We start from the raw sequence: 23,186 nt of genomic DNA on the forward strand, positions 1-23,186 counted from the left end.
CTTTTGACCTCCACAAAAGCATCAGTAGTACATGCCCATGAATACACACACACACACACACACACACACACACACCTAATAAAAATGAGAGATTTTCAAGTAAAAAAAAACTGATTTTGCTCTTCTTTAGAAAATAATTAATCTGAGCTAGTTTGTTGCATGACAAGTATTGACTTAGCTGGGCAAAGAGTGCTGCAGTTTTGTGCAGCCCACATCAATTTTCCATCTGGGTTAATAGCCATTGACTGGCTCATTTGCCGTGTTTAATTATGCCTGGCCCTCTTTACTGTGTATGTAAAGAGGCTTCTGTAGGTGGGAAGCTTCTCTCCTTCAACTCACATACTGAGAACATGACAGCCAGTCCTGTGTTATTCATGTAACTGAGAGAAGAAAGAACTATACAAACTCCCATGTACACAGAATGGGATTAAGACAAAAACAATATTGACCTGCAATGCTTTAGTTCCTGTGCTTGTGTGTGTGTGTGTGTGTGTGTGTGTGTGTGTGCATGCATGCATGAAGAGGCCAGAGGACAATGTCAAGTGTTGTTCCTCAGGAACTGTCTACCTTGTTTCTGGCCTGGGGGTCTCTCGTTGGCCTGGAATTCGCCGATTATACTAGGCTGGTAGGCCAGTGAGTCCCAGAGATCTGCCAGTCTTCATTTACCCAGCACTGAGATTACAATTACATGTCACTGCCCAGTATTTTACGTGGAAACTGGGGATCAAACACAGGTCCTAGTGCTTATGCAGCTAGCACTTCACAGACTGAGCCATCTCCTCACATCTACATTTTTTGAAGGTCATTGAGCAAGGATAGCTCTAAGCCTGTGTTCAGGACTACATACTAGATTAGCATTTACCTACAAAAATTGTAAGGTCTTGAAGCCAATCCTTCATTCTGAGCTATTCACGCTGATTAAAATCTTACTGTAGTCATCTCTTTTTTTCACGGTTGGTTGCATCAGCTCTTCTTAGATTCGAATGCAATCACACAAAATGGAATTGTTATTCAAACAGTGCCAGAGAATGTTTTCATTTGTAGTTTTAAAAGCTGATTGGTTCTCAAGGATCTTTTGGGAGAAAAAAAAAAACTTTCAATAATATTTTCAAAGTCATGTATATATTTATATATCTACCAGCTACAAATGAGCATGGGTAAAAAAATATAATTTATTACTAGTATCATTTTAGCTTCACTTTGTGTGGGTTCCAAGTGGGATGATTATTATCAATTAGAAACTAATAAGCACCCAGTGAGCAGAACAGTAGCTAACTACTGCTCAGAACAGACAAGAGACAAAAGACTCTGCTCTCACAGCACTGAACAAAAACAAAAATACACTGCAGAATTGTATGAGGGTGCTCATTGTAATTGAGGATGTGATTGTGATAATGATGGTGGGAGGGTGGTAGTGATTGATGGTGGCAATAGGGATGATAACAGGAGTGGTGGTATTCATACTGGAGGAGGGAATTAAATATATTGGAGGTGATAGGAGAAGTAGTGGTAGTAGAGACAATGGGGGTGGCTATGCTAGTGTCAATGGTGACAGGAATAGTGGCTATGGTGGTGGTGGTTATAATGATGATGGTGGTGACAGTGCTGATGGTATTGGCTATAGTGTGGTGATGGTAGTGAAAGAGGGTGTGATTGTAGTGTTGCTGGTTGATGGTGATAGTGATGATGGTGATGGTAGTGGTGATGATTGCTTTGATGGTGGTGTTGACTATGATAGTGATGGCGGTACTAGTGTTGGTTGTGGTGGTGATTATGGTAGTGATGCTGTAAATGGTGATTGTGATAGAGATAGTGATGGTGGGGTAAGGATGGTGGTAAGGCTTCTAGTAGTGTTGTTGATCATGGGACATTGAAGCTGATGCTGATGGTGATGATGGTGTTGCTAACAACAGTTTGCAAATGTCAACTTTATGGAATAATTGTCCCTTGAAACTAATCACTTGAGAAAACTAATTTGAATATCTCTTTTAGTGTCAAGCTGTATATACAGACCAGTAAATTAGATATAGATATGAACACATTTAAAGCCACCAACTCCATACTTTAATGTTAAGCAAGATTTATAAATATTCCTAGCAAGAACTTTCATCTGTTGTTTGGGGGATATTATTATATGAGACTTCAGACAATAAGCCAGTGCACAAACACATACAAGGAAAGTAGTTCTGTTTTTTATCCTTGACATGTACACTAATACTTAAGATTATGTTTTTTTTTGCAAAGCTGTCAAAGAATTTGACTTTATCTAAGGGCATTTGCTGTTGGGGTTGGTGGCCTAAATAGCCTATATTTCTCAATCACACAGAGACTAAGGACAGTAGGCCCACAAGTTTAAGGCCTGCCTGGGCTATAGAGTGAGATGACTACCAACCAGAGCAATTCAGTGAAATGATGTCTAGAGATTTTTTAAAAAAAATGAGAAGAGGTCTTGGAAGATATCTCCATGGAAGATCATTTGCCTACAATGCCCATAGCCCTAGAAAGAGGTGGAGAGGTAGAAAAAGGAGGGAGTTGGAAGAGGGAGGAAGCTACCCCACAGAGTCATGTGTTCACCTGTAAACCTGCTGCTTGAAGCAGAATCACAGATTTTCAGGCCAGCCTGGGCAACATAGCAAGATTCTGCATCAGCAATTCAAGCAGAGACAGAACTCATTACTTTAAGTATTTTAATTCTGATCAACTCCACCTGAGGGTGTTGCCACACAGATTTTGTGGTTGGATTTTGTTCTATGGGTTTGACACCTGACCTTTGTGTCCTTACTTGCATGACAAGACTTCCAATGAGCATTTTGTAATAGCTGATTGGTGACTCATTCCTGGGCTGTGAGTCCATTTAGCTGCAAGCCCATGTGATTAATGGAGCCTTCCAAGCTCCTTATAAACGTGTTAGGGTTATTTCAGAACAGCAGTTCTTTTCCTCATCTTCCTTTTACAAATGACAGCCTCACACCCACAGGATCATAAAACAAGCATTTAGAAAAGAATAGGCTTTTGAAAATCTCTTCTAAGGTGGAGCTAATTTTGAACTATAGATCCAATGCTGCTTGGATAGAATCCAGGCCAGAGGAGCCTTTTTTGTATGATTTGTATGACTCTAAAGAGACATCTGCCTGATTCAAAGTCAAGCCGCTGTCTCAGCTACCTGTGTGCATGGATCACTGGAGAGATGCTCTCAGTGTGGAATTATAGAAATTTTCTATCCCTGATTGACTAATCGGAATTCAATCAGATTGTTCAAATATTCCAGCTCCTGGGAGGGGCTGCCATTCTTCTAGAACACCAGCCTACATAACTAGTAGGAGTTTTGCTTTTGAGTTCACATCAATGATTGCTTACACCTGCCCCCAAATGATGACTGTGAAATAGTTTCAGCCTTCCTGGTCTACGAGTTAATTCGTCAGTGAACTAGTGTCTAATGGTATAGTATAAGTGACTCTAACAATGTGTCAGACAACACTAAAGGAGTAGGAGAAACCAAACACAGGAACAGGATTGATGTGCTATTACTTGTCAAGAGACAAAGACTGAAAGGTTTTGCACTAAACCCTAGCTTCCATAGCTCTCACTCCCAGCTCTTCCTTGGCCCCTAATGCCTTATCTTCTTAAACCATAGACCAAAATACCCCAGAAGAATGCTCAATACACCCAATGCCCCTTACTGATGCCATTACCACTAATAGCAAATATGGTCATACTTTGGATTCTCTGAAAGCCAGGCATGGTTTCTATGCATTGTTTCATTGAATTCCCAAAGGATATGATTGGTAGTGCTATTTAAATAAAAGGAAACTGGGCAGGCAAGATGATAAAAGCTCCAGCCAGTCAAGCCTGTTGCTTGAGTTGTAGCCCTGGATCCCACAGTGAAAGGGGAGAGCCAGCTCCCTCAAGTTGTCCTTTGATCCCCATGAATGCACACAAAGACACACCTACACAGTAATATAATTTTACAGTTAAATTTAATCAGTGAGGAAACTGAGGTTTGGAGGTATTGAGTAGCTGCCCCAAACCACCCATTAGTGTTGGAACCCAGTGTTGGCTGCTAGAGGTCACTTTGTACAGTGCCTAAACTTGGGAAACTCATAAATAGAAATCCCAACCTTTACTCCCAACTGCAGTAATGGCTGTAGGAAGAAAGACATTTGGGAGTGCTCATGATTGGGTCAGGGTCCTTATACGGTCCTAGAGAAGATGCTAGAAGCTTCCATCAGGTGGGGCTAATGTGAGAAGATACAGTCTATAAGGAAATGGGGCTCATCAGACCCATAGTCAGCTTGGTCTTAAACTTCAAACTCTAGAACTGGGAGAAAAAACTCTGTGTTATTTATAAGTCACCTTGTCAATGGTACTTTGCTGTGGTAACCAGCATGGACAAAGACACACATATGATAAAGGAGAATTGTCAGTGCAGATCCCCATGGAATCATAGTGGGACCGCAGCCTGATAACCATGTGCAAACTTGAAACTTGAACATGTGTTAAACCCCCAATTTTGCTGGCCCAGCTTGTGTACTTAGAACTCTCACACTAGCCTACCTTTGAGAAAAGTCATTTAACAGACACAAAGCCTATGTTATCTTAAAGTGTTCAGTACTCCATGTAACTAAATGAACACTCTATTAAAAGTTAAAAACAAGGGTCCAACGGGTCTCCACCATTATCACGCATATAGTCATCGTGTTATCTTTACAGGGATGCAAAATGGCTTCACATTACTGTAAAGTCAGAAAATTAAAATTATAAATCAAATCACTGTAAGTGGCACCATAAGTTATTAAAAGAGAGAATTAAATAATAAAGGAACAGTCATTTGGCATCTGCTTGTTTTTGGTTTATCCAAGTCTGTGAATGACTGATTTTTGCATAAAGGCTGTGCAGCTCGGTCAGACTGGATTTTACCAGCTCTGCCTGATGTCTGTGGAAAGAGAGTGGCTGAAAAAACAGTCAATGAAGAAATGTACTTTCAATTCTACAATTTTTTTCTCTCTCTTAAACTAACAAAACGAAATTGCTGCTGTGTCAAAGGAAGAATGAGGTTGGGGATATTGCCCAGTGGGTAAGAAGAGCACTTGCTTCACAAGCAAGAGGACTAGTATTAGAACCCCTGCACTCCTGTGAAACGCCAGACAGGGCTAGGTGAGCGCCTGTGACCCTGGTGCTATGGCAGGTAGACAAAAGTATCACCAGGGCTTGCTGGCCACACCCTGGGCTCAGTGACAGACTGTCTCAAGAGAGCGAGGCTGAGTGGTAGAGCATTGTCATCCTTCTGTGACTTCAGCGTGCATGCACACACACACACACACACACACACACTCATTCACACATGCACATACACACACTGAATCACTCTCTACCTTGTTTTCTGAGGCAGGGTCTTTTGTTAAACCTGGAGTTCACTGATTCAGCTGGCCAATGAGCTTCGGGGATATTCCTCTGCCTCCCCCATCTCTGGGAGTGCAGGGGCATACTAGAATACTACCATGCTGATCTTATTGTTTCCAGAGCAATGCAAGCACTACCAACTGTGCTATTCCCCCAGCCTAAGAACGAAAGTTTTCAAGATTTTTTTAAATTAGAAACTTTTGTTAGAATCATTATAAAATACATTACCACTTGCATGTGGTTATCATCAAAGAAATGAAAAGGATAAAATAAAAATACAAGGATGATGTATTTTTATGAAAATACATAGTAATTTATAAAGCTTTGTGTGAGCATATAATGAGTTGTAGACATATTTCAAAATGGGTTGTAAAGATAAAAGCAAACTAGCTGATTTACAACACTGTATAGTATAGGAATGCTCAGTGCTAGCACAGAATAGAGGCCAAGCAGGGGATAAAATTGAGAGAGATGCCTTATCTCAGTTTAGCTTTGGAGAACGAGAAACCTGTGCCTGCCACATTTTCACTGAAACCTGATTGTGATGGTCACACCATGAATGCAGCATCAAGAGGGAACTAGTGATTTGACTTCTTAAGTACATCACAAGGAGAGTTCTTTTGTTAACTTTACAGTAGTTCACGGGGCATCAGGGACCTGAGAGATGGCTCAGCTGGTCTGTGACCTGGCTGCCTCTGCAGAGGACCAGTGATCAATTCCCAGCAATCATGCCGCGTCACTTGGAACTCCAGCTCAAAGGAATCCAACACCCTCTTTTGGCATCTATACACAGACACACAGTCACAAATAAAATAAAAATAAATCTCAAAAACGTAAGCAACACAATTCGTATGCCCACTCTCTCTAACTGGTAACAGGAGGAGTGAGAAATTACCCATAAATATTTGAAAAAGATGAGGATTATACCATAATCAAGAATTCAATAATTGGACTGAATTTCTCGGCTTTTGTTTGTATACTTGTGAGTGTACTTGTCTCACTCGGGTTCCAGCAGTGTCTGGGAGCTATCCTCCATTTGGTGTGTAGAGGGCGCTCTTGTAAAGAAAATGTCCTTGCTAAGGTCCCTGATAAGAATCTAGGCCAGTTTCCTGCTGTCTTTGTTGCCATGGAGACCACACTCCAGTGCCGGCAATGGATTCTGTGGTCCTGATTTGGAAATGTGTAACCAGCAGAAACCTTTACTGCCTTTGTTTCAATCTTTGCCCTTGTGGAGCACCTCAGGCCGGAAGCAGAGCTGAGGAAGTCCATGTTTGTCTGCCCGGTTTTGTTTCCTCTGTACACATCTGTCTCTCGAGAGGCGTTTGCTGGCATGATGAGTCAATAAGAGACAGGAATTCACAGCTAGAAAAAGAAATGTGCTTTTCTCCAGCCAAACAAATAATAAAGAAAATGTTTTTATTAGACGCTTGCTTATACTATTATTATATGTGATAACTACTCACAGCAAAGGTTTCATCAATGAAATGGCCGAGACACACATGCCAGGGTGTAGGTTTCTATGGATTTAAAAAGATTTACTTTACTGTGGTTCGGCAGTTAGGAACTGCATTTGAATTCTAACTGACCTGGGTTCTATTGATTTTCTATTCCATTCCAGGCTGCCTTCTTCATCTACAGATTGGAGTTCTCAAAACCACAGAGTAATTTAGCGTCCTACCACTGTGACAGACACGTGGAACAATCATCCTGGGGGGAGAAAGGTTGAGCTGGGTTCACAGTTCGGGAAGGTTCAGTACATAGGTGATTGCTTTTGGGTCTTTGACAAGGTTGAGCACCCGTCATGGTAGGACTGAGGGAGATGGAAAGCTGTGACCAGGAAACTAAACAGAAGAGCAGAGGGTGCACTGTGCCCTCAGTGACCCAAGGACCTGCCACCAGCTGTATTAGCTCCCAATAACACCATGCTGGGAGTCTGTGCTGCCCGGCTTTGTGTCAACTTGATACAAGCTGTAGTCATCAGAGAAGAGGGAACCTCAAATAAGAAATGCCCACATAACACTGAGCTGCAGGAAAATCTGTAGACCATTTCTTATTTGATGATTGATGTCAGAAGGCACAGTCCATTGTGGTGGTGCCAACCCTGGGCTGGTGGTCCTCGGTTCTGTAAGGAAGCAGGCTGAGCAAGCCATGGAAGTAAGCCCTTAAGCAGCATCCCTCCATGGCCTCTGCATAAGCTCCTGCCTCCAGGTTCCCACCCTGTGTGAAATCCTGCCCTCATTGCTTTTGATGGAAATGTGGGTGAATAAACCCTTTCCTTCCTGAGGGTTGGTTTGTTTGTTTGTTTTGCCATGATGTTTCATCACAACAATAATGCCCCTGACTAGGAAAGAGGCAATTTCAACTCAAGCTATAGCAACCATCTAGCAATTGTCAGTCTGTCTCCTTCATTGTGTGTGGAAGACTGAATGTGGAGCTGGACCTCAGGACAGGGAACTTGCCTAACATGCAGGGGATTCTGGGTCAGCCAACAGCACTGTCCCAAATGGCAGCAAGAGCAATTAAATGACCATGTATAACATATTAGAAGCAATGCAGAAACTTACAAGAAAATGTAATTAGCTTTGCAAAGTTTCTTATAGCAATTGAGCTTAGAATCATAATTTACTTTTTGTTGCTATAATGAAACACTGACCAAAGCCGATTTGGAGAGGAAAAGGCTTGTTTAGTCTTACGACTAGCTTCTTTCCACCACCAAGGGAAACTTAAGCAGGAACTCAAGTGAGGAATTGAAGCAGAGACTATGGAAGAATACTGTTTACTAGTTTAGCCCCTATGGTTGCTCAGCCTGCTTTCTTATACAGCCCAGGACCACCTATCGGGGGGGGGGGGGGCAACAACTGCAGTGTGCTGAGCCCTCCCACATCAGTTGTCAATCAAGAAAATGCGACAGAGTTACCTACCATCAGAAGGGCCAATCTGGTGGAAATGTTGCCTCAGTTGAATCTAACCTATGTCAGGTAACAAAAAGCTAACCTGGAAAGCAGATTTCCCGATCCCTGCTCAGAAGCTCTTGTTCTCACACTCAAGTGGCTTTTGTCAGCATGTTTGACAATTCTAAGCACCTGTGGGTTTTGAGGTGTTTTAGCTCCAGTACTGTCCTAACCACCGTCCAAGAGAAACTCGCACAATGAACAGGGAACTTTCTTTGGAGTCAAATTTCCATAGAATAACCAAAGTACTATGGATCCAAGTATCCATGGATAGGACTTGAGCACTGTAGCAGGAACAGATCACTTCCTTTCTGCCTGCAATTGATGTATATAGAATTTAATGTTTCTAATATGGTATTCCAACAGGATACTTTTCCTAAAATAATACAAACCTATGGTCCCCACAAATCTAAGAGTTGGTGGCAGACTCCCTGACCCCTGAGTCTCTGAGTTGAGACAATGATTTGTCCAACTCTCATTATGGTCCCAGATGAGAGCAGACTTGTAAATGATTCTTTACGGGTTCAAGCAGTGAAAGCCAAAGAAAAGACAGAGACAGGACCACATTCCATCTTTGTGTTTGTAACTTTTATCAGCTTTGCAAGCTTTTCATCAAAATTGTAATCCCAAAAAGCCAGCATGGTGGATCAGAGACAAGTGAATCTCTAAGAGCTGGAAACCAGCCTGATCTACATACTGAGACCCTAGTTCAAAACAAAACAAAATAGAAACAAACTGGCAGTCCTAACAGAATCTTTGCTCCCATAGCAATATGGGACATTCACTTATTATATTTTGCTCAAATCTACTTAGAAAAGAAGCCTGTGGGTGTGGTATCTAGGAGTATGCAACTATGTTGGGTTCTGACTTAGAAACTATTCATTTGAAGTAGGTTTATATTTGCTTCATACTTATCTTAAAGATTAAAACAATACTTTTGGCTCAAAAATAGCTAAAGTTTATTGAGAATGTATTTGTTTCCTATTCATGGTCTTAAGACATCAAGTCCTTAAAATGACTGATGTGAGAAACTAAGTCACAAAGAGGCTCAGAGCTCAGTGGCAGAACTGGGTGCAGTCACAGCCCAGGCAGTCAGTAGTGCAGTGCTCTTGGGGAATGTGCCACAGCAGGCATGGGTGTAGGACCAAAGAGGGCATCGGCCAGGAGACTGTTCTTTCCTGACTGCATCTGAAATCTCCATAAACAAAATTCATTTCAGGACAGCTGAGAGATGGCAGAGCAATCCAGACACAGAGCCTCAAACTTTTGGCAAAAGTCACTAGAAAATCATGAGGGTTATTTTTGGTGAGTTACTGATTCACAACAAACACTGTGTTGGGAGTTATAAGGACTTCGAGTCTATAGCCCCATAGAGTGAAAAAGAAGAGAGAAGAGATGAGGACACATATTCTTTTTTTTTTTAATTACAAACAAATCTAGTTTTACAAGTAATCCCAGTTCCCTTTTGCCCCCTCCTCCCCTGCCCCCACACTGGTCCCCTGTCTCATCTTCTTTCTGCTCCCCAGGGAGGGTGAGGTCCTCCATGGTGGATCTTCAAAGTCTGTCATATCATTTGGAGCAGGGCCTAGGCACCCCCCCCCATGTGTCTAGGTTCTCAAAGTCCATTTGTATACTCGGGATAAATACTGATCCACTACTAGATGCCCCATAGACTGCCCAATCCTCCTGACAACCACATTCCACATATTCTTGAGACTATCAAATAAGTGGTCAACAAACATTTATTGAATGATGACAACAGCTTCAGAATGGGGAAAGATAGGGCTTGAACCCTCAACCAAGCCTTGATCCAAGAAGGGACTTAGACCAAGTCAAGGTGAGAGTGGATTCAAAACAGGGGTATTCTTATGGAAGAAGAAGCACACAAGTAGGAAGAATAAGACCCCTTTCAGAGAATCAAATCAACTGAAACATACATTTCAGTGCATAAATTGCCCAGCCACCCAGCCCTCCAACCATCTGATGTTTCTTACTTATCAGATACTGGTGGCCCTGGTGGATGGACTTGGAGACAGATGTGAGGGCATCTGGAACGCCAGCTCCAAAAAACAGGCTTTTAGTTGATGATGATAAGCCATTGATGGTTTCTGAGCTCCAGAGAGAGAATTTGAAGTTCTACTATGGCATGGCAGACTGACAAAATTAAACAGAATGGATTGCAGAGAAAGGAAGGGAATTGGACTTCTAGAGGACCTTTTGCCAAGGTCACTGGAGGAGGTTCCTGGGCTCTAGGAAGACAGGATGATGGCAGCTCTAGGGAGGAGGGCTGGGGTTGCCTGGGACTTTGAGGTGTTGCAGGGAATTAACACACAGCCAGAGTAAGAATGGCAAAGAACAGACAGCAACATCTCAGCTTGGGGAGCTGGTGTATGTAAAAGTATACTGCCAGTGAAACAGGACGGCTTGGACAGGAGGTCTTCATGGTCTAGGTATACCGCCTTCCTCAAACTTGTTATCTCTCTTACCCCATCTTGGTGGATATTTCTGATCACAACTGAGCAGAGATTTAGGGGCAGATGAGGTCCGTATTCATGATCCCCTGAACCAAGCTGAGTTTTGAGTTCATCAAGTTTTACAGTGATTAACACTTCATAAATATAAGATCAGATTATCATGCAAAACTTGTTTTACATTTCTCTACTTTCTATAACTCCACAGTGCTCAAATAGACCTCAAGGAAAATTCCCACACTGCATTTTCCAAGAGAAAATGGGGTCTAAACTCACCTGTTACCCTTTCATGGTGGATAGACTACGTTACAGTGGCCTCTCAACCTATGAGAGTGTGGGTAACTGAAATGCACCATTTCCCCCCTCAATCCAGCTTCCTTTCAACCTAAATTTCAATCTGTTTTACTCTCACCTCTTTTGTCATGGCGTCTCACAAGGGATGGCTTTGTTTTTTAATTTAATCTATGGAGCTTGCTGCTGTTTTCCAGTGGGATGTTGTAAGCACAAGAGACAAAACGATGCTCAGCTGAAAACTCCCGGAGTGTCAGACAATTCAACACTTTCATTGATTCCATTCACTGAAGCTTGGGCGGTAAATGAGTACATATTACTTGACATTGGAATGACTTCTTCCCGTGTCTTTTCTGCTGTGTGATGACAGATAATTTCTTTAGCAATCGCTGTGTTCTTTTCATATTCTTGGAACCCTGGTGTTGGAAAGAACATCAAAAGTTCATCATGTTTCATCTCATACTTGCCAACAGAATCATGCTTAAACCGTCCAAGATGGATCATCCATTGTCTGCTGTGTTCTTTAAGCCTCAAACTCAGAGAATGGTCATCAGCAGAATGCTGGATGTGGTAGTCCTGCTGGTCATTTATCCACTTAGCAAAAGCTTGTAAACACAGTTGAGTGTGGTTGAGTAGTCACCTGATATCCTGTAAGGAAATGCTGGAATATGTAGAAAGCAAGGAATATCTCCTTTATAATACAACTATTTTTTTAATCTATAAGAGATTTTGTGTATGAGTACATTTTGTGCACATTTGTGTGTATGTGTATGCATTTGTTTGTTGAGACCAGAAAGTATCTTTAGGTACCATTTCTCTTTGAGCACCCTCTATCGTGTTTTCAGAGCTTATCAATTAGGCTCTATATGTCTCTGCTTCCCCAACATGGAGATTATAAGATCTACTATACCTGGCCTTTGTAAAACAAAACTAAAACCAAACAAACAAAACCCATGGGTTCTGGAGATTAAACTTGGGTCCTTGTGTTTGTGTAACAAGCCTAACTCATTTTTGTACATTTGTGCAATGAGCTAGCTTACATCTACCATGCATTCATTAAAAACATATGCATATTAAAGGTAAATGCCTTGTGGATGTTTGGCTAGATGACATCAACACCCATAGAGGAAGCTGGGATGTTGAGATGAGTGAGACCAGAACTGGAATGAGAGAGAAAGTGTTGTATAGAGGACACATTCTGCCACCCAAGGGTTTCTTTTTAAGGAAAATGGAAATTCCGTCATTCTAATACCATGCTTGTGATGAAACCTTGGGTTCCCCCCTCCTCTTAAATGACCCATACTCTCAAACTTTAGATGGCTGAAAAAAATAAAACAGCCATGGATACATCTGATTCACACTAATGTTGCTCATCAAACCCCTGGAGAAATTTACTCAAAAAAATTGCAGCCAAGCCCTTATTTGGAAATGAGACATCTTGAGAGACCCTCGGTAGCCCACATGCCATTGCACCTGGAGCTACAGAGAATGCCATATGCTCCAAACTCACAGCTCTGAGTCCCGCAGCTTGTGTGATGTGACAAAGTAGCGCTACTAAAGAGTGCCAAAGACACAAAGTTCCACAGGCACCCATGGCTAAACTGTAGATGAGGGAGATGCTGACACTCACATCACATCGGGGCATTAGCATCTCACCCTGCACACGTGGTCTTTGGTGCACGTGTAGAGGAAAATGCCATTCAAAAGGCTGTTTTTTGCACAGCTCTGTCCTGGTGAGTTTTGATGTCAACTGGACACACCTAGTAAAAGGGATCCCCAGTTGAAGAATTGCCTCCATCAGCTTTGTCTGTGGGCATGACAGTGGGGCATTTTCTGGACTGATAATTGATACCATAGGTCCCAGCCCACCATGGGCAGTGCCACCCTTAGGTAGGCCTGGGCTAATTAAGAAAGGTAGCTGAGATGCACATGGGATCAGGGGCCTATGGAGTGGTCCTCCACAGCCTGGTTCAGTTCCTGCCTCCAGGCCCTTGCCTTGCTTTCCTTGATGATGTAACCTGCAAGCCAAACAAAGCCTTTCTTCCTCCATCTTGCTTTTGGTCAGTGTTTCACAGCTACAGAAAATGAAGTAGAGTCACCTTAGGATTTGCCAACACAGTGACAGGAACTTGGGAATGGATAGGGTTCAGCGGCATTCCAACATTAGCATAACCCGTGTTAAATCATTGTAGAAGCATCTTTAAGCTTGAAAATGAGTCATTCCAACCCAACCACAATTCACTGCAAAATGACATTTACCTTGAAGTTCTCATTTGGGAATAGACTGCATGGAGTCCTTCTATTTGTTTTTGAGACAGAATGTCACTGTGATATTCAGACTGGCCTTCAAGTCAAACTGGTGGTCCTCCTTCCTCAGCCTCCCCTGTGCTAAGATGATAGACACATGGGCTCTAGTTTGATTTTTATTTTTAATTCTACAATGAGAAACTGTGAGGAAAAGGTCATGATGGCTCCAGGCTATAATCTTAACACTGGGGAGCCGACGCAGAAGGATGGACAGTTCAAGGCTAGTTCTAGGTATATAGTGAGACCCTGTGTCAAATAAACAAGCTAGAGACACAACTCAGTAGCTGAGTGTCAGTCTAATGCTTACAAATTCTGGCCTTGATCCCCAGCACTGGAAAGTATTTGGGTATAGGGTTTGAGAGTTTTAGTGTTTAATGTAACGTGAGAGAAGAACATAGCTTCTTTAGTGTCTATATCTAAACCTCACCAGAAACTCCTTTTGCAAATTATTCCTCTTATAAAGGTTTCAGTTTTTTCCTCAACTAGAGATGGAATAGATCTACAGGTTATTCTAATATACCATTTTTCTTGGTGATTGTTGGGAGCCCATAATGCCATCAGTTATCAACAAAAGCATGGCTGCTGTTAAAGCCATGCATTGGCGCCTGTTGCTATTGGAACTTACATTCAGAAGCTGGGGATTTGGGGGGGGGTGCTCCTCTGAGTAGCTGAATCCCTGGTGCTATAGAAACAAAGAGCTCTTGCCTCATAGCCTGTTGATGTATCCAGTCATAAATGTGACAGTTACCGGGGCTAGTTGCCGTCTCTGCCTTCCTGCAGACCTGAGACTAACGCGTTCCTTACCAATAACAGATGCCGGAGCCGAGCCTTTGAAATCCCCCTGTTGATTCCATTAGAGGGAAATGGCTTTATGCAGTGGTCTATGGGGAGGGGTGTTGTGATTGCTGTTGTGTGGACCCCTAGCTGAGTACCATGCTTTTCTCTTGTAGGTGATGTGCCTTCAGGACTTTTTTGGTGACGATGACATTTTTATTGCATGTGGACCAGAGAAGTTCCGTTACCAGGATGATTTCTTGCTAGATGAAAGTGGTAAGGAAAAAAAAGTTCAAAACCCGGGGAAATTTGAGGCAGCTTTCCAACATGAACTGCACCAGGCCAAGATTATGTCAACTCCAAAGCCACCAAATCAGTTTCAGATCCTCTCCTGCCTTGTCTTTCCTATATCTTGAATTTCTTTGATTTTTTTTTAAATATAGAAAACAGATGAAATGATAATTGAAAAGGTTAATCCATTTGGAAGAATACATTCTTAATGGCTAATTTATGGCTATTTAATAACTAAGCCGATGCTTTACAGAGAGCCACAGTGTAGATTTCTACATTTTAATTATATATTTTCCTAAAAAAATTATAGTGGATGGATTTGTAATCATAAAATCACTGAGTGTGCTTCCAGACCTGTCTTTCATGTGGCTTCTCTAATTCCTGAGAAAATGGCTTGGTACTTACTCCCTGAAGTACACTGGAATTTATACGTCATTAACATCTGTGACATGTCAGAATGGTGGCTTGCTTCCATTAATGAACTAAATGTGACCCTCAGTGATTGATAAAGCAGGGGGTGCTGATAAACGGGGGATTAATGTAAAAGGCTATGATTTTCAGAATGATTTATTTGGGGGGGCTGGGAGTCATCTCAGAATCTTACGGTATCACAGATAAAATAATTGACAAAGACATACTGCCTGATAATTTTACTTCTAAGTTGAGCTGTTACATAGTTACTGACACTTCAAGTTCCATCTAATTGAAGAAATTTTTTTGAATAAGTGAATTTGCTTGGTAGATTGACAAAATGGGTGGACTTATGCACAAGTGTTGTCCAGCCTGGCTCTACCTTAATGCTTCAGCTGAATACTCACATGGAATCAATTATATGTGGTGTAGGGATGGGTGACATGTGGACATCCTTTCAATGACAGATGCCACACTCGGTGGAGTCTCATGACAATATGGTGCTCAGGCACGGCATAGCCAGCCATTCTACTTTATTAACAAATTACATGTTGTTCCCACCAATCTAGGTCACCCAAACATGCACATCACAAAACATACCCTCATCATTAAGTGACACAGACATATTCATATATAACATCAATGATAGGCACTCAAACAGTTACTAATTCATGACTTTGGGAGTGTAGGCAAGGAAAACTGCCCTCCATCATTAAAACTTCAAGTGATCAATGGATGTACACAGAGATGACAGGAATGTGCCATGTGACAAGATTTATTTTCCTGCAAGGTCCTAACTGGAGGATTACTCTGGCATCTCTTTCCCTCCAAATAAGTCTTCTCTAAACATAATATATCCTAACTGATGCATATGTCCTCTTGGGGCAAGGATTTATGTAAATGTATCATTCACGAGATATGCTCAGGGAGGAGAACGTCCCACCTTGCTTAAGGACAAAGCAGCTTTGCCATTGTGTGGAACAAGCAAATGTTTCCAGCCAGGACACAAAGCTGACAGCACGGGTTTTGAGAAAAATAAATGGCCTTGACTTTCAATTTAAAGAAAATAGCTGCTTTTGATAGAATGGCCTAGGACACCAGATGTGCTCTGAAATGAAAGCCCACTTGCTGCTTTGATACTGAGGACAGCCTGTTTGCCTTGCCTTGGAGTATGGCTTACTTTCAAATCGGCAGAGCTGGCCACCGGTGTGCAAGGCCTCTGTTCCCATTATCTAGCCATCAGGTTGACTTCAGGCCATCACTCCCACCTGGCCCATCTCAGGAAGCCACACAGCTGGCTGGGCCACTGCTACTGATATGGTAAGATATGCTGTCAGCCTGCAAGTTTCAACCACCCACCACCACAGGCAGGTAGACTCTCTGTAAAGTCAACAGAAAACTGCCAGAAAACAATCCCCTCTTTATTAAAAGACATATGAGGGTGTAGCTCAGTGATAGGGCACTTCCTTAGATCCATCCCCAGCCTTGCTAAAGAAAAGACAAGTAGAGGCTGGAGAGATGGCTCAGCACTTAAAAGCACAGGATGCTTTTGCAAAGAAGCTGGGTTTGACTCCCAGCAGCCACAGGGTGGCTCACAACCACCCTTAACTTCAGTTCTGAGAGACCCAATACCTTTTTCGTTCCTCCAGGGGCACCAGGGACATATGTGGCATATAGACATATAGGAAGACAAAACACCCATATACATAAAACAAAAAAATAAAAAGAAATAAAAGTATTTTAAATATAACACTAGTGTATGTACAGGCACACTCACACAGGCATAAACACACACACAGATGCATGCACACACATGTACACAAACACTCACACAGGCATAAACACACATATATGCATACACACACGTATACACACACACAAACACACACAGGAATAAATACACACACATTCACACATACACACACACACACAGACATAAATGTACACAAGCATGCACACGCACAAACGCACTCACACAGTCATAAACATACACACATGTGCACACACATATACATACTAGCCATCTTTTAACACTTAGACCCTTGAGATAGCTTGACAAGCCATTTTGCTGAGCTCCTCACTTCCTTTCTCCTGATAAATATGTCCTACCCAATTCTCTGCATGAATTATATTTACTGTGTAACTTGTCCTCCCCCATTCTAGAAGAAACACGTGGGCACAGGAGAGGCAAAGGAGATCGACTAAAGAAAAAATAAATCTAAACTGAGGTTTTACTTCCTCGGATGAACTTACCCAAAGACTAAATTCGCACATTTGACAACTGCAATTTTCCGATGCTTGTACAGCATGTTCTGGGCTAATGTATTAAAATGTGCATCTTTTTATAAATGCTCTGAGTGTGATTTAACCCAACCCATATCTACTTACTAAGTTGTATCTGAACATTGCTGCTGTATTTGGTCAGTTCCACAGTAAACTTCCTTGAAGGTGTGTGGCCACATCTTCAGAATTAGTGTTTTTTCCTGGTGCAGAATCACACTTGATTTAATGGCATCAGGAAGTAGTAGCCTTGTGCCACAAGGCAGCATTTTAATTTTATCTTTAGAGATGAACTCAGCTACTAGTGTGCCTGGGATTAGGAAAGACACATCCCCCGAGTGCCACTAGCGATCTCCAAAAGACATTGCACAAGGGCTTTCCAATGCAGACTTCTGCTGCAGAAGACATGTATTTCCCAGGGCCATATGGGAGCAGGATCAACATCAGAAATGAATAGCCATAAATATGCCTTCCCCTCCCCAATGTCACGTGCTATGTGGGGTGCCTTTCTTGTTCTAATTCAGAATGTAACCATTTTAGCAGAGTGTCATCCATCATGAGAGTTTCAGCACCTTGCTAACGGTGGCTAGAGTGCTATATATAGAGGCCAGCAGAGGCTGGCAGATCCATCCCTGGGGCACTTGCTCTCTGATATAGAATATGGAAATACAGTGAAGGAAAAGGCCAAGTTGGAGACAGGAAGGTCCACACAATGTTGCTTAGACACTGATGACAAACCAGTGAGTGTGGCACTTGTTGCCATTTGGAGGTGACAGGGTTTGCTTGAGTAGTGCCTCCCTGGCCCACATTAACTCCTTGGTGATGAGCCTGGCCTATACATCATCTTTTTGTCTAGCCCCTCATCCTCAAAACCCATGTCCCCACCCTTCATGGTTTCTGCCATTCATCTTGTGGTCTTGTGGCTCACTACTGTCCAGCCAACTGCCTGCTTCAAAGCCTAAATCTCTCTTAGTTTTCTGAGATCTTGAAACTCATACCAGGGAATCATTATCTGAAGGCTGTGGACTTTCCACCTCTTGAATTTCAATGGTTTCTTAAGGTTGTTGTACAAACTACCACAAACTAGACAGCTAAAACAACAGAAAGTACTAGAAAAGATCATGAATGTTATTCCAAAAGATGAAAAATACCTTTATTAGTTCTTTAAGAATTTCATTAACCACTCAATGTATTTTGACCATATTTACAACCCCCCTGCCTTTCTAGATATCCCCACTCATGACTTCCAACTTCGCATTTTCTTGTTTTTGTTTTTGTTTTGTTTTGTTTTTAAGATAAAAGTGAAAAAACATTTGAGGTGGTAGGTAAATTACCTTGACTTGATCATCCTATATTATATATTGAAACATCATATTGCATGATATCACATTATGTCCCAGGAATATGTTCAAATACCAGGGGGAAACCCAGAGACTTATTATGTTGCAGCTATTGAGGTAGAAAGTCCAAAATGAAGTCCTAGGTGAGAACTGTCTGACGTACAAGGCAGGATCACACCCCTCTTCTACCTGGTGGCTGCTGTTGGCAGTCTTGCATCCTTGCCTGTGAAAGCATCCTCCTCCTCCATCCTGGGGGCTCCGTATGTTTATCCCATTTCCCTCTTCCTACAAGGTCACCAGTTGTTAGATAAAGGACTATCCTCATCCAGTGTGGCCTCCTCTTATCTTGAGGACATCTTCAAAGACCCTCTTTCCACATGACTTCACCTTCACAGGTACTAGAAGTTGGGATTTAAATGGGGCTCTCTGGGGGCAAATATGTCAACCCACAACAGAAATGTGTGAGGGCCAACCAGATTTTAGTAGGACCAAAATTCTTTCCTCTAATGAAAAAAAAAATTATAATTATCGAAAGGGTACTGTGTGTATATGTATGCGGTGTTCATGCAGTGCCCACAAAGGCCTGAATAGGGCATCAGATCCCCTAGAACTGTGGTTACAGATGGTTGTGAGCTACCATATGTGCTGGGAAACTGAACTCAGGTACTCTGCATTAAAAGCAAGGGCTCTCAGCCACTGAGGTATCATGCCAGCCCCTGCACTCCGAATTTCTTTTGATCCACTATCCTTGGCTTTGTGTAATAATGTCAATATGTCTAGTGGCAGAGTTCCCAACAACAGAGCTATCATTGGGCTGCCCCTCATCTGAATGGCTGTTCAAATGCTGTCAGGGAATTTCAGCACCAGGTGGCCAAGCCCCCTCCTGAAACCCTTTGTCTATGCTGAGAGTGAATGCTCTCATAGCCACAGGGGCCTGTGTGTCTCCTTGACTCAACTGCCAGTCCAAGAGATACTGATGTGTAGCTGATATCCAGTGATCTCTATGGAAAGCCTGTTAGTTCAGGTAGGGACTACCTACATCATCACACTACAGGGGTCTGCTTTGGGCTCTGTGTGGCTTAGCACGGTGAGAGAGAGATATTCATCTGATCGCACCAAGGTTGAGTGGCTGAAGTCACCTGGGAGGGAGGCTGATGACATAATCTGCAAGGAGTCCAGCCCATCTAAGAAAGTAAGATTGAATGAGTATAGACAAGAGTGTGTGCTCTATGATTCAAATGGAAATAAAAAGCAGGGAAAGGCAGCTCCCAGACAGACTGCTCTTGTCAGCCAGGATCAGGTCACTTTTCTCAGTCATGTGTGAAAATTGCTTTTTCTTAACTGCAGGCTTAATGTCAGATGTGTGATTTGGTCAATTTCCTGTGTGTACTATGGGTCTATATTTCATCTTCTTAAATAAAGAGAGATGAAACAAAAATTATATTTATACACATCTACAGACAAATCTGTATATACATAAACAATACAGGAATAAAGAATAGAATATATAGTTAAGCTTTGGTAGCTCTGTAGTGCTCTACATTATATATAAAAATAATGTGTGTGTGTAGGTATTTTGTTTGCCTATGTGTCTGGACACCATATGCATGCAGTCCCTGTGGAGGCCAGAAGAGGGCATCAGATCCTCCTGGGATTAGAGTTACAGATGGTTGTTAGCAGCCACATGGGTGCTGGGAATTGAACCCAGGTCTTCTGAAAGAGCAGTCAGTGCTCTTGACTGCTGAGCCATCTCTCTAGCTCTATTATATTTCTCTTGAGATGTGTCTCACTATGTAGGTCAGACTAGCCATGGACTCACTAGCCATAGACTCACAACTGGCCTTCATCTTAAGATCCTCCTGCTAAGCCTCCAGAGTGCTGCACGTATAAGTGTCTGTCAACACATGAGGCACAGAGACTAAACTTGTCAGGTTATAAAAGTTGAAGACTTCTCTAAGAACCCTGAAGTGTGATGTGTGTGTGTGTGTGCATACACACACACACACACACACACACACACACACACTAGTCTTGTATCAGCAGAGCATGAGTCTAGCTTTTCTCCAGCCATAACCATCTGGAATGCAGTGTTCTGCATCTCTCTAGAAGGGTCATTTCCTCAGTTTCTCATGAAGACTCCCATGGTGTTGGGTACCTATGGCCTCGTTGGTAGATGTTCCTATAACTACTCCATATCAGATTGAGATGACAGGAACTGTAGTAGGTGCCGTTCAGTGTGGTGGTCTCTATCACTTTTCCCTTCTCTGAGTGATACTAGGGCTAAAATGAACAGTAGCTCAAACAGCATTTGATTAGCCTTGGAAGGCAAAGGTCTTACCAAAGGTCCAGGTCCTTCTATCTGTGATGTCTTTACCCCTCATTCTACTTCCTATGTTGTATCTATTGCTCCACACTGAGGAGTGCTGGAATGAACTTTAGATGAAATAAATAAATGTCAAAGAACCTCCAAACAGACTCCCATCACTGAAATAAGCCCCCAGAAGATTGCAGCCAGAGTAGGGCACAGATATATTTGTGGGAATTCGCTGGGTACAGACATCACCGAGATTTGCTTTAGAAGATGGTTTCCATGGCCATCTCCTCACTCTATCCCATGCTAGGTATGAGGCAGGACTCTGAAGAGCTCCACCATTCCCTGGTGCGGATCTCTATAATATTTTTTAAAATCACATTTAGAAAAACAAATCAGACTTTGAAAACTAACAGCCTTCAGGATCTCTGACTTTGGGAATGGTGTGTGTGTGTGTGTGTGTGTGTGTGTGTGTGTGTGTGTGTGTGTGTGTTTGTGTGTGTGTGGTGTATCCATCCATATCCATCCATCCATCCATCTATCCATCTGTCCATATTGGTTTGGGTGCCAAAGATCTTGGGTATGCCCACTGCTCCATCCTGGCCCTAATGGTGATTGGAAACCACACAGTCTTTGAAAAGACTGAGAAAAATGAAACTTGATAAAGACCAGGACTCCCTGTAAAGTATCTTGAGATTACTGCTGTCAAAATTCCCTATTATTTCTAGCTGGGTGATGGTGGTGCATGCCTTTAATCCCAGCACTCAGGAGGCAGAGGCAGGCAGATCTCTATGAGTTTGAGGCCAGACTAGGCTACACAGGAAGTGCCAGGAGAGGCTCCAAAACCATACAGAGAAACCCTCTCATTCATTTATTCAATACATTCTTCAATTTATAAATGTATTATGCAGCAGAAAGTGTTCCAGGAACAAATAACTGTAGGTAGTAGGTCATCAAATACAATGTCTCATATTAACCTTGAGTGTCCTTCACATTTAAAGGGACCAGAGGCTCTTCAGCATTGAACTTTGATCTAGAATATTAAATATTTCTGCTGCTTCTCATGGATTTTATACCTTTGGGAGAACATAGTGTTAAAATGACTAATGGCTCACAGCAGACCAATAGTTCTTCATAGCTTTAATTGGGTTATGAGGCTGGTTTGCAAGGAGTCTTGTGGGCAGATTCCTCCCAGGTGTATGATTTTACTATTTCAGAAGTTGTTTCTAGGAATGAATAGGCCCACAGAAACTGTCTTCCTAGAGGAGCATGTCAAGCCTGGCATGCCCATTCTTCATTGTTTTCAATTGTGTTGGTTGGGTTTATAGAATTCGGCCTGTTGTTTAAAGTAGAGGGTTGGGTCATTTGTCTGAGTTCCGAATAAAGGACACAGATGCTGGTGGGCTCTTGTTTCCACTTGCTTTTAGTCAATTTAATTTTTACTTTATTTTTAATTATTTTGTTTTTATTTTAGGTTTTGGGGGGTTGATTTTCTTGTCTTGTTTTTTATTTGTTTTATGTACTTATATATTGGTTTTATTTTGAGACATCGGTAGTGGTGGTGCACACTTCTAATCCCAGCACTCGGGAGGTAAAGGCAGGTGGATCTCTCTATGTGAGTTAGAGACCAGCCTGGTCTACAAGAGCTAGTTCCAGGACAGGTTCCAAAGCCACAGATAAACCCTGTCTCAGAAAAAACAAAACAAAACCCAAACACAACAACAAAAAACAAAACAAACAAACAAACAAACAAAAACATCGAGCAAAGGAGAAATAAAGAACATGTTCATTTAATTGACCATAAGCAAGTCAAGACCAGGTTCCTCCTGCCCTGCATCCATCTCTCTGCTAGTGCTCCAAGTCACCAAGGCTGATTTCCTCTGTGGATCTGCTAAAACTAATCAGTAAGTTGTATCCTCAAAGCCTTCACTTCCTTGTTCATTCTGACTCACTTTTCATAAGTTCGGGCTACTGCCACATTCAACACAAAAGATTAAGGGATTTTTATCAGACTTTTAAAAACTGCCCTCCATTGGCCTTTTGGATTCGTCAGCTTCCTCCTAGGGTAATAAAAATGTTCTGGACTCTTCTAGCTCAGATTACTGTCTAATTCAGAACTGCAAACATCAGGCTCTAAGTACCAACCCTTCCAGTGGAACTTTTTTGTGCATATGCACAAAGGGTGCATCTTTCTGCTCCCAGGCACCCTGCTGTGCCTGCTCCCTCCAGGCAGGATTGTATAAGGTAAGGAATGGAGTAGACAGAGGGGAAGGAGTGGTGGACATCCCCACTGACTGTGCTACGACTCCTAAAATTTCCCAGGCCACCACTGTAAGGAGTAGGTTTTTCCACCTCCGGT

The 23,186-nt window shown here is 42.3% G+C and overlaps 1 protein-coding gene across 4 annotated transcripts in view; it reads left to right on the forward strand.

Annotated features, from left to right (window-relative positions):
• Dclk1 (doublecortin like kinase 1) overlaps positions 1 to 23,186 on the forward strand; it is a 275,000-nt gene that overhangs the window by 112,956 nt on the left and 138,858 nt on the right. For all 4 annotated transcript variants that reach the window (XM_051176966.1, XM_051176965.1, XM_051176968.1 and 1 more), the window contains exon 4: positions 14,371 to 14,470. In XM_051176966.1, coding sequence (XP_051032923.1) covers positions 14,371 to 14,470 — 100 coding nt within the window. The remainder of the gene's footprint in view (positions 1 to 14,370; positions 14,471 to 23,186) is intronic.

The sequence above is a fragment of the Phodopus roborovskii genome, unplaced genomic scaffold (genome assembly GCF_943737965.1).
Source record: "Phodopus roborovskii unplaced genomic scaffold, PHOROB, whole genome shotgun sequence".
Classification (NCBI taxonomy): domain Eukaryota; kingdom Metazoa; phylum Chordata; class Mammalia; order Rodentia; family Cricetidae; genus Phodopus; species Phodopus roborovskii.